The 12,907-nt window shown below is 44.2% G+C and overlaps 1 protein-coding gene across 1 annotated transcript in view; it reads right to left on the bottom strand.

The window, feature by feature from the left end:
- Positions 1 to 817: 817 nt before the first annotated feature.
- The window catches only part of LOC124777334 (phospholipase B1, membrane-associated-like), a 214,238-nt gene continuing 202,148 nt past the window's right edge, over positions 818 to 12,907 (bottom strand). The window contains exon 7 of the mRNA XM_047252699.1: positions 818 to 1,305. Within this exon, the coding sequence (XP_047108655.1) occupies positions 1,142 to 1,305 (164 nt within the window). The 3' untranslated portion in view covers positions 818 to 1,141. The remainder of the gene's footprint in view (positions 1,306 to 12,907) is intronic.

Genomic DNA, 12,907 nt, shown 5'->3' with positions numbered 1-12,907 from the left:
ACACCTACCTTTCCCACTGGTACGGTACTGAATTCTTGAAACACAGTCAAGATCTTCATGAAAACCTCCCAAGACCACATCAGTTGCCATATAACAACCTGTACGTCTTCTGTTAATTGTTTGAAATGAAAAAGACGTTATTATGTCAATTCGGAATCAGCACTGTACTTCGTCGGAAAGTGATTCCGCTGTGTCTCATAAAATTATATGAAAGTTACGACGCCGTTGTCTCATGATAACTACTTCTTGTATGAATAATATTTCTTAGCTACAAAAAATGTATAATTTCAGTGCATTATCTTGCCTCTATGCTGGATTTAGCTACACAAATACTGTATTGGCTCAAGAAGAGTGCGTATATTAGTGTAAAAAGCACGACTTTAAAGCCAAATCAAACAGTTTTAGTTTTATTACTGTGTTTGTTTTAACCTCTCTGTCTTCACTCTTTTGTTTCTAACTTGTAACTATATGTTCATTCGTTATAACTCCACCGAAATCGAGCTTCAAACACTTCCACAAGCAAATATGTTCTCGCGATTTCATGCTAGACCTATAGCTTAGACTGTGTTTATTTATGTAGGCTGCTCGATAGTGATGAAAGCTTACTTAAATGTACGCTTCAAAATTCATTGTAATAATCATTCAAGGGTATACTAATATTCGTAATTAAATGAAAAGAAAGGGTAAATTATGTTCACTGGGAAACTGCCCGTATGGTAGTGACCACAAGGTTACCACAATCGTGTACTAGGTATATGAAATCACTGAAAGACGCATGATTATTGCACACGCAATAAACAAGAGGCACACCTCGACATATCTTTAAATAATATTATTTACATTTGTTATTTTTTACATGTTTACAGCAGTGGTTGGAATTAGGAAAGTTGCGTAATTACGAGATCGGGTGGGAGACCAACTTGCGAGAACAAGCGCAGTACCTTACATTTACATTAACTGTGCAGTCCAAAGCAGGCCTGAGTGAGTGACGGAGGCTACGGAAACAAAGGAATAAAAGTAAAAAGGAAGCCGTGCATATGACGGTAACGGCACAGCCGAACGGCCTTCCTTCCCAATCAGAAATGCAGTCGAAGTTCTTCAATTGACTCCGAAGGGCACTTCCTGTCTGCGGAGACGGATGCTACCACTGGCGGCCCGTGCGCTGGAAGGTCCTGGAGTTGTTGGCGGTGAAGATGAAGGGCGCGTCCTCGGTGGGGCAGCGGAAGTCCTCGAAGACGCGCCGCAGACCGCGCTCCGACTTGTTGCCCACGGGCTCCAGCATGTTGTTCCACAGCATGTTGGCACCTGTGACACAACAGCACACCGCCGGGTCAGCCCTGGCCAAATGGGGGTCACACTGCGCATGCGCCGCACGTCCGGGACGACAGCGGCGACAGCCGGGCGTGCTCTTCCCGTTGCCGCCCGGGCAGGAGGCGCGCGCCGCATCGTTCATTGCTCACACGTGACCATAGGCCACGCAGTGATCCTGCGCCCTTGGCAGAACTTTCAAAGTCCTATCGCCCCTCCCCTCCCACCCTCCCACAGAAAAAGTACCTTTCTCCAATTTCTTCTACACAGTCAGAGGAAATTTTCTAATTTGTACGATAGGCTTCATAGAAATAAAGAGTTATTGAAAAATATTATGAGGGTAATCCCAAACCTTCGGAGAGCCAGTCCTGACAAAACTCTATCATCTGGTGAGCAAGATGTAGGAGGCAGGCGAAATTCCCTCAGAGTTCAAGAAGAATATAATAATTCCAATCCCCAAAAAAGCAGGTGTTGGCAGATGAGAAAATTACCGAACCATCAGTTTAATAAGTCACAGCTGCAAAATACTAACGCGAATTCTTTACAGACGAATGGAAAAACTGGTAGAAGACGACCTCGGGGAAGATCAGTTTGGATTCCGTAGAAACGTTGGAACATGTGAGTCAATACTGACCCTACGACTTATCATAGAAGAAATATTAAGGAAAGGCAAACGTACGTTTCTAGCATTTGTAGACTTAGAGAAAGCTATTGACAATGTTGACTGGAATACTCTCTTTCAAATTCTGAAGGTGGCAGGGGTAAAATACAGGGAGCAAAAGGCTATTTACAATTTGTACAGAAAGCACATGGCAGTTAAAAGAGTAGAGGGACATAAAAGGGAAGCAGTGATTGGGAAGGGTGTGAGACAGGGTTGTAGCCTCACCCCGATGCTATTCAATCTGTATATTGAGCAAGCAGTAAAGGAAACAAAAGAAAAGTTTGGAGTAGGTATTAAAATCCATGGAGAAGAAATAAAAACTTTGAGGTTCGCCGATGACATTGTAATTCTGTCAGAGACAGCAAAGGACTTACAAGAGCAGTTGAACGGAATGGACATTGTCTTGAAAGGAGGGTATAAGATGAACGTCAACAAAAGTAAAACGAGGATAATGGAATGTAGTCGAATTAAGTCAGGTGATGCTGAGGGAATTAGATTAGGAAATGACACACTTAAAGTAGTTTTGCTATATGTGGAGCAAAATAACTGATGATGGTCGAAGTAGAGAGGATATAAAATGTAGGCTGGCAATGGCAAGGAAAGCGTTTCGGAAAAAGAGAAATTTGTTAACATAGAGTATAGATTTAAGTGTCAGGAAGTCGTTTCTGAAAGTATTTGTGTGGAGTGTAGCCATGTATGGAAGTGAAACATGGACGATAAATAGTTTAGACAGGAGGGGAATAGAAGCTTTCGAAATGTGGTGCTACAGAAGAATGCTGAAGATTAAGTGGGTAGCTCACATAACTAATGAGGAGGTATTGAATAGAATTGGGGAGAAGAGGAGCTTGTGGCACAAGAAGGGATCGGTTGGTAGGACATGTTCTGAGACATCGAGGGATCGCCAATTGAAGGGCAGCGTGGAGGGTAAAAATCGTAGAGGGAGACCAAGAGACGAATACACTAAGCAGATCAGAAGGATGTAGGTTGCAGTAGGTACTGGGAGATGAAGAAGCTTGCACAGGATAGAGTAGCATGGAGAGCTGCATCAAACCAGTCTCAGGACTGAAGACTACAACAACAACATCCCAAAAGTAAGGTCTCCTATTGTTTTATAAGTACATAAACCTGTTTATTTCTACAGTGGTTTACATCAGTTTACAACTTGAACGTTTAGCTATTTTTCGATATTATCACTATTTCTGTCGATGCGTTTTTGTAGACGCTGCGGCAGCTTTTGTATGCCCATGTCATACCAGCTCGCCGCCATGCTGTTCATAAAGTTATGATCCCCTTCTTTCACCTCGTCGCCGGAGCTGAATCGCTTACCGGCCAATTGTTCTTTTAACCTATGGAACTGTGCGGCTGATCCCGGCGGAGGTTCGAGTCCTCCCTCTGGCATGCGTGTGTGTGTTTGTCCTTAGGATAAATTAGCTTAAGTAGCGTGTAAGCTTAGGGACCGATGACCTTAGCAGTTAACTCCCATAAGATGTCACACACACTTGAACATTTTTAACCTTGGGAACAGGTGGTGATACTCACTGGGCGCTAAGTCAGGGCTATAGGGTGGTCGGTTATTATGGCTCAAATGGCTCTGAGCACTATGGGACTTAACTTCTGAGGTCATCAGTCCCCTAGAACTTAGAACTACTTAAACCTAACCAACCTAAGGACATCACACACATCTATGCCCGAGGCAGGATTCGGACGTGCGACCGTAGCGGTCGCGCGGTTCCAGACTGTAGCGCCTAGAACCTCTCGGCCACTCCGGTTGGCTCGGTTATTACGTTCCACTGAAACTGTTGCAGGAGAGCAACGCTTTTGCAGAGCGATGTGTGGGCGAACGTTGTCATTGAGAATGTGCACGCCCTTGCTCAACATTCCTCTTCTCATGTTCTGAATTGCCCGTTTGAGTTTTCTCAGACTCTCACAGTACCTGTCAGCGTTAATTGTGGACCCAGCGATTCAGCTCCGACGACGAGGTGAAAGAAGAGGCTCATAACTTTCTGAACAGCATGGCGGTGAGCTGGTATGACATGGGCATACAGAAACTGCCGAAGCGTCTACAAAAATGCTTCGACAGAAATAGTGATAATGTCGAAAAATAGCTAAACGTTCAAGTTGTAAACTGATGTAAACCATTGTAGAAATAAACAGGTCTATTTACTTATAAAACAATAGGAGACCTTACTTTTGGGATTACCCTCCCAGTAAACCTATATAGATGGAAAATATTAGAGACATAAAATTATATGTATTATTGGAGTAAATACACTGATGTTCAGAAAAAAAAACAGGACACCTTAAACGACTAGAGATAGGTAGTTCACATTCACAGGACATCATCATTAGTATGTTCTGCAGAAATGATTAGCATTTGAACAACATTGGCCGGAGAGTTCAAGGTCAGCATCAATATCGCCGCGCAACACCGCCTACCGGTAAAATGTGGCTACGGTTCTCGTTGTCGCAATACACCGAAGGTAATGTATCAGTCTGACTTGAACAGACGTGCAGGATGCCTCGCAGACGTATGCGTGAATAACGAGTGTCAAAGAGGGCTTATTTTTGGCATGAGAAAATGTGATGCATACATCCGGGAAAATGCTGCATGTGTGGGACGAAGTGTTTCGACGGTGCAACGGATGTGTGCAGAATGGGTCACGGAAGGCCGCAGGACATGACAACATGGGCCACGTCACACCACCCAGCCATCGCCGAGAAAATAGACGCCTCATCCGAATGGCATTGCAGGACACATCTGCGTCCTCCTCGGCTCTGCCGCAACAGTGGAACACATCGTTCACTATCAGAGGTGACAGTCCGTCGCCGTTTATTACGATACGGGTTACGCGAGCGTCGTCCACTTGTCCATCTGCGTTTGGCGAAAGTGGAGAAACATGCTAAACGGCATTGGTGTATGGAACGACGTCACTGGGAACATGAATTGTGTCAGATAGTCTTTTCGGACAAATTCAGATTCTATTTGTTTCAAATTGATGGCCGTATTTTGGTCGCCGCCAGGCCAGGAAAACGCAGTGACTTCATTCGCACAAGACATCAAGCGCCAACTCAGGACTTAATAGTGTGGGATGCTCACGGGTACAATGACAAATCACAGTTGGTGCATGTCCAGTGCAGTGAATGACATCCTGCGACCAAAAGTCATACACTTTCTGCACAACGCATCAGACACCATTTTTCAGCAAGACAATGCAAGAGCAAAATTGGCAGTTGACCCTAAATAACGAAACGTGTGAGGACATCCACATGAGTGTTAAAAGGAATTCGTTATACTTCGGTTACACGATAAATCAGTCTAGTATAAAAGTCGTAAATTCAATTAATACCTAGGTATTACAAATACGAATACCTTAAACTGGAAGGAAAACACAGAAAATGTCGTGGAGAAGGCTAACCAAAGACTGCGTTTCATTGGCACGACACTTAGAAAATGTAGCAGACCTACTAAGGAGACTGCCTACACTACGCTTGTCCGTCCTCTTTTAGAATACTGATGCGCGGTTTGGGATCCTTACCACATAGGACTGACGGAGTACATCGAAAAAGTTCAAAGAAAGGCAGCACGTTTTGTATTATCGCGAAATATGGGAGAGAGTGTCACAGAATTGATACAGGATTTGGGCTGGACATCATTAAAAGAAAAGCGTTTTTCGTTGCGACGGAATCTTCTCGCGAAATTCCAATCACCAACTTTCTCCTTCGAATGCGAAAATATTTTATTGACGCCGACCTACATAGGGAAGAACGATCACCACGATAAAATAAAGGAAATCAGAGCTCGTACTGAAAGACATAGATGTTCGTTCTTTCCGCGCGCTATACGAGATTGGAAAAATAGATAATTGTGAAAGTGGTTCTGTGAACCCTCTGCCAGGCACTTAAATGTGATTTGCAGAGTATGTATGTAGATGTGGATTAGCACATGTTGCTGCACGAACACATGCCTCCTTGGTGTAACAGGACGTCAGGCTTTTCCCCTGGCTCGCCAGATCATCAGACTTGTTGCTAGTCAAAACTGGATATGGTGAAACGATGGGTGCAGCACTGCGACACAGTGCCAACCACCACACATGAACTTTGGAACCAGGTGAATGCAGAATGGATGGCAACACCACAGCACGCCTTTCCTACCTTATACGCATCGATGCCATCACGCATGGAACAAGTTATCAGCACTCATGGAGGACCCTGTGCCTGTTAGACAGCAGGACAGATTCTGAACCGAGGTGACTGAAATGCTAATCATTTCTGCAGCACATATAAATATACATTTGTTTGAATATACACTCCCGGAAATGGAAAAAAGAACACATTGACACCGGTGTGTCAGACCCACCATACTTGCTCCGGACACTGCGAGAGGGCTGTACAAGCAATGATCACACGCACAGCACAGCGGACACACCAGGAACCGCGCTGTAGGCCGTCGAATGGCGCTAGCTGCGCAGCATTTGTGCACCGCCGCCGTCAGTGTCAGCCAGTTTGCCGTGGCATACGGAGCTCCATCGCAGTCTTTAACACTGGTAGCATGCCGCGACAGCGTGGACGTGAACCGTATGTGCAGTTGACGCACTTTGAGCGAGGGCGTATAGTGGGCATGCGGGAGGCCGGGTGGACGTACCGCCGAATTGCTCAACACGTGGGGCGTGAGGTCTCCACAGTACATCGATGTTGTCGCCAGTGGTCGGCGGAAGGTGCACGTGCCCGTCGACCTGGGACCGGACCGCAGCGACGCACGGATGCACGCCAAGACCGTAGGATCCTACGCAGTGCCGTAGGGGACCGCACCGCCACTTCCCAGCAAATTAGGGACACTGTTGCTCCTGGGGTATCGGCGAGGACCATTCGCAACCGTCTCCATGAAACTGGGCTACGGTCCCGCACACCGTTAGGCCGCCTTCCGCTCACGCCCCAACATCGTGCAGCCCGCCTCCAATGGTGTCGCGACAGGCGTGAATGGAAGGACGAATGGAGACGTGTCGTCTTCAGCGATGAGAGTCGCTTCTGCCTTGGTGCCAATGATGGTCGTATTCGTGTTTGGCGCCGTGCAGGTGAGCGCCACAATCAGGACTGCATACGACCGAGGCACACAGGGCCAACACCCGGCATCATGGTGTGGGGAGCGATCTCCTACACTGGCCGTACACCACTGGTGATCGTCGAGGGGACACTGAATAGTGCACGATACATCCAAACCGTCATCGAACCCATCGTTCTACCATTCCTAGACCGGCAAGGGAACTTGCTGTTCCAACAGGACAATGCACGTCCGCAAGTATCCCGTGCCACCCAACGTGCTCTACAAGGTGTAAGTCAACTACTCTGGCCAGCAAGATCTCCGGATCTGTCCCCCATTGAGCATGTTTGGGACTGGATGAAGCGTCGTCTCACGCGGTCTGCACGTCCAGCACGAACGCTGGTCCAACTGAGGCGCCAGGTGGAAATGGCATGGCAAGCCGTTCCACAGGACTACATCCAGCATCTCTACGATCGTCTCCATGGGAGAATAGCAGCCTGCATTGCTGCGAAAGGTGGATATACACTGTACTAGTGCCGACATTGTGCATGCTCTGTTGCCTGTGTCTATGTGCCTGTGATTCTGTCAGTGTGATCATGTGATGCATCTGACCCCAGGAATGTGTCAATAAAGTTTCCCCTTCCTGGGACAATGAATTCACGGTGTTCTTATTTCAATTTCCAGGAGTGTAGATGTCCTATCTCTAGTCTTTAAGGTGTTCTCTTTTTTCTGAACATGAATGTAAATTACAAACTGTATATATTTTCCAGAAGAATTAAAAGTAAAGCAGAATCTGTCTAATTGTTTGTGGCAGGTACTGTATATTGATTTTATTGTGATGTGTAATAAAAAACAGATTTTATTTGCTCCTATTAAACTATTAGCACTGTCTGAATTATTAATCTATATAGACAAAAATGTAAATGGTGGTTTGTTCAGATCGTATACCTCCCAAATTTCTTCACTGATTGCGTTGAAATTTTGACACAATGTTGCATTCTGTTATAGGCATGCTTTTACGTATCTATTTTTTAATAGGTCCTGTACAGGGAGTTCGAAAATTCCCGTTACAGACTTTTGCATTTGCAGAAGGGAGTTAGTAGATAATATTTTGAATAGGAACCCGTGTCCTTAAACATGCCGTTTCCGTTCTACGACTGTTTCAGTTCAGATGTGTAACGCGTCCATCTCTGCTGAGAGAAACAGGAAAGTGTCAGTGTTGTTTGTTCTGGTATGCAACAGGGTAGACACGATGATCAGTTCTTGGAAGCTTTGCCACTGAACCTCCGTCAGGAAATATAGTTTCAGCATGATGGGGCACCATCTCACTCGTCACGTGCGGTTCGGAGACATCTCAACAGACGATGTGGTGGAAAATGGATAGGTCGACATGGTCCAACTGCATGGCCGCCTCGATCGCTGGATTTAACTCATATGTTCTACTTCTTGTGCAGTCATATTCGAAGTTTAATTTACGAGATCCCTGTAGAGACAGACGAAGATATGACGGTAAGAATTCTGGCCGCTGCACTAGAAACTGAAGAGACATGAGGTGGGACGGAGAGTGTGTACCAGAACATGCTTCGTAGGTACAATGTCTGTAACGACGCTGGTGGTCGCTACATCGAACCACTGTTGTAATGCAGCAGTACTGTTCTGCACGAACAGCACATAGATTCTCTTTTATTTTGGAATGATGTAAACACGTAACGTTTAAGTGTTAATAAAAACAAATGCGCGTAAGTGATAAATGGATGTTTCATCATGTTTCCTTTCGAACTGTTACCTAATAATTGTACTATGTCACGATAAATACAGTTCTCAAGCAGAAGTAAATGAGTTAAACATCTGAACTGAAACCGTCGTAGAAACGAAAGGCTACGTTTCCGAACAGAGGTACCTGTTCAGAATACTATGTACTTACGCATAGGTACCTATTAACTATGTACTTACTCCCCTCTACATGTACTAGAAGTTTGCAACGACAGTTTCCGAACATCCTGTATGACAAATACACCTTTTTGGGATTTTTGTAACAATCTTTTCCTACTATTAAATATATATTATAGCTATTTAAAAAAAGGTTTACAAGAACACATACGTATTCCAGTGCAAGGCTGAGTCAAAATTTCCAAACATTAGGTCAGAAACTTTCAGGGACGCGATTAGGAACCATTGCATTCGAATACTTACGTGTTTCTATATACCAACTGGAACGCCATCTGGTGTATAAGTAAGATATATGTAACAAAAGAGGAAATGTTATAAATGTTGGTTTGTTCTGAATCGTTAATCTCCGAAAGTTTCTGGTTGATTCCTTTGAAATTTTGACACAACGTTGAATTTAGAAACCGGTGTGCTTTTAAGTACCTGCTTAATTAATATATGTGCATTACATATATATATATATATATAGGGGACCATTGTTACCAAAAATCTCAAAATGTGCCTTTCCGTTGTACTTCGAATTTGTATACGTTACTCAAATGAATGTTCAGATACATATAGATTATACACTTTTTAATAATTAAAAACACATTTAAAGTATACAACAGTGGAAGGTTGTTAGCAATCAGTAAATTTGTATTTATGGCTTATTGGTTTATGATTAGAATACTACTACAGAATCTGAATTTGCAGTAACAGTAAGCAAGGTTCAGGGTCAGAGAGAGGAGGGTTGAGATGCACGGAAAGGTGGAAAGAAAAGGACAGAGAAAACGGGGAGACGGAAACAGAGACCGGTCAGGAAGAGATGGAGAGAAAAAGGGGGGGGGGGAGAAGGTGGACAGAGAAAGATCGAGGAGGTGATGGACAGTAAGTGTGGGAAGAAGGAGGAGATGAATAAAGAAAAGGGGAGAGGGAGTTGGACAGACAGGACAGAAAAAGATATTAGAAAGTATATCCAGTCCACATACGTTTTAGAAACGCGTGCTCTCTCTTTTCTTTCTATTCCATTTAACCATATTGAGCGACAGCAAATCGTGGTCAAGTACAGCTACTAGGAAATAAAAGAAAAACGGCTACATTTAAGTGTTTAGAACAAATTCCTTTCTAATAATTCTATTCTTTTTATAATTGTACTTTCCATTTTCTTGCTTTCAGTGCACCAATGTCTATAATAATATAACTGAAGTCAGATTTAGCAGTTGTATCGTATTCTATCGACAAGATATCTGAATTTGAACCTGTTTCATCTATACTCGAACTTAAGCAGCTTTTTATCTTCTCTAATTTGCTGAAAGTGTACTCAAATTATAAACATCCTGGCAGTTATTTGAGTGTTCAGATAAGCGTCTCGTAACACATAATAAGGAAAATAATGTAGTTCAAAATAACCAAATGCGAATCTGTGTCAGTACTCTTCATCGACTATTTCTACTGGAAATCGAAAGCAGCTATTTCGTTAACTACTGTGATGTGTCGATATTTTTATTCTGTTTAGCACCAAAACATGCTGCATACTTTTCGAAATCAGATACAGAGCTCTCATTTAACACTTACCTGACAGGAAATTAACGTAAGGTTACAAGTAGTATTTATTTCCATTTAACTTATTATTATGTCAAATGTTTCGAAGCAGTCTAGCTTAAACAGTTTGATCCCAGTTCCCAGTTGTCAAAACTCTGAAAAAAGGAATCCTTCGGTAAATGGAAATGTCGTGTGGCTAGGGCCTCCCGTCGGGTAGACCGTTCGCCTGGTGCAGGTCTTTCGATTTGACGCCACTTCGGCGACCTGCGCGTCGATGGGGATGAAATGATGATGATTAGGACAACACAACACCCAGTCCCTGAGCGGAGAAAATTTCCGACCCAGCCGGGAATCGAACCCGGGCCCTTAGGATTGACAATCTGTCACGCTGACCACTCAGCTACCGGGGCGGACATCCTTCGGTTAAATAGCATATTATTAGATCCGGTGGCCGACCTTTGACGCCCTACATTAACGCAGCGAAACAGCAGCAAATCTCCATTGTTGAACGTGAGCAGCTGTAACAAACAAGTTCACTGATGACACACAACCCAAATGATCCCTGTTCGGAAGTAGTTGTTTTTTGAGTGCTATTTACAGCGTGAGTTTTTAGTCTCGTGTAGAGGGAAAAGCTTATTGCATCCGATAGACGAGAACATGTGCCTCTCATCCCCTCATGGTTAATTCTTAAATCACCTTCCTCTTTTTTTTATGGGTCAATTTTTTGCACCCCTCTGTGTCTGCGCCCTTGTCGGGTGTCTATCCCCTCCTAGTACCTAAGGATACAGTCGCTTTTTTCGTTACAAAATTCCTACGTGTTTCTACACGCCTTTTGCTGTGATTTTACTGATAGCAGATTAGTAGATTTAGCTTTGAGGACTAAACGCGAACCCCTTCGCTTTCACAGACACTATGTCTATCTCAATTTTGTATGGCTGTGAGACTGTTGACGGTAAATTAGGTCGTTTCTCACAAAATGACGATATATATTCCCTAGCATGCGGATTGCGGCAACAGTTTACAGCACAAAGCAAATAGGCTGCAGTATACTTGTAAGATATCTATCCTCAGTTCCGAAGAGGCCTCCTCTCACCCTGCTGTACTGATTAATCATAGTAGGTGATCACCATTCGTTTGTGGACAAAGAATACTAATGAAATTCAACCCAGTTTTACATGGCAGAACGATTATTGTTGACTCTGAAGAAAGCCGCTCTGATGTATGAACCAAAATACATTAGCGGAAAAGAAGAAATACTGGTCTCTGTACTAGAAGAGTGGAGTTGGATCCCCCTCAAACAGTTTAGGGTGTAGCACAGAGCAGCAGTCAGTGACAGCTGTTCAAATGGTTCAAATGGCTCTGAGCATTATGGGACTTAACTGCTCAGGTCATCAGTCCCCTAGAACTTAGAACTACTTAAACCTAACTAACCTAAGGACATCACACACATCCATGCCCGAGGCAGGATTCGAACCTGCGATCGTAGCGGTCGCGCGGCTCCAGACTGTAGCGCCTAGAACCGCTCGGCCACTCCGGCCGGCAGTGACAGCTGTCAATTCTCCAGTACGTTCTCCTGGCTGCACAGTAGCACGCCAAAGTGGGGATACGAGGACACTTTGAGTCAGTCCTAGGTTCTGAGCAGCCGGTTGTACTGGAAAGTAATATAGTGGAAGACTTCTCCACAGTTATCTCACAGAATGCTGCACTGTGTTAAACTGCGTCCAAAATAACAAAGAACATAGTGGAGCAGCGGTTAGCAAGCGCCGGCAGTTAGTAAGGGTCACCTGGTATTTCTCGGGTTTTCTGCAAAACTACGGTCGCATGCAGTGTTTGAAATAAAGCGCAGATAGCACTCCGCTATTTGCTACAATTTTACTGATTTAGCTATTTGGTTTGTGTTGTTAGTAAATGTTACCTGAGAGTCACAGAAGGTGAGCTTTGTAATCTTCAACATAGTCTCTACCTTTTGGGGAAATAAGTAATATTATCGTACTGGTATTCATATTTAAGTAGCTTAGTAAAGAATGTATCATAAAAAACATGCAGGTAACAGGATTCGAGAGGCTTCCTGTTACCGACATGTTTTAAAGTGTCATGTCAGTTGGGTAACAGGGGCTACACCAGACTCGGGAGGGCCGTACAAGTAATTTGTTTTTATTTGTAATTTTTTTAGGGCACAATGCCGAGGTGGAGGAAGAAGAGGCTCGAGGGGAGTGGTGCGGAACAGTGAGACAAAGAGTTACAAGCGCTATGGAAGCCGAAATGACCGAAAGGGCTGCTAAAAATGTTCAAATATGTGTGAAATCTTATGGGACTTAACTGCTAAGGTCATCAGTCCCTAAGCTTACACACTACTTAACCTAAATTATCCTAAGGACGAACACACACACCCATGTCCGAGGGAGGACTCGAACCTCCGCCGGGACCAGCCG

This window comes from Schistocerca piceifrons, chromosome 1 (genome assembly GCF_021461385.2).
Source record: "Schistocerca piceifrons isolate TAMUIC-IGC-003096 chromosome 1, iqSchPice1.1, whole genome shotgun sequence".
NCBI classification, from domain to species: Eukaryota; Metazoa; Arthropoda; class Insecta; order Orthoptera; family Acrididae; genus Schistocerca; species Schistocerca piceifrons.
Note: the sequence above shows the minus strand (reverse complement) of the source record. Positions and strands in the feature narration are given on the sequence as shown.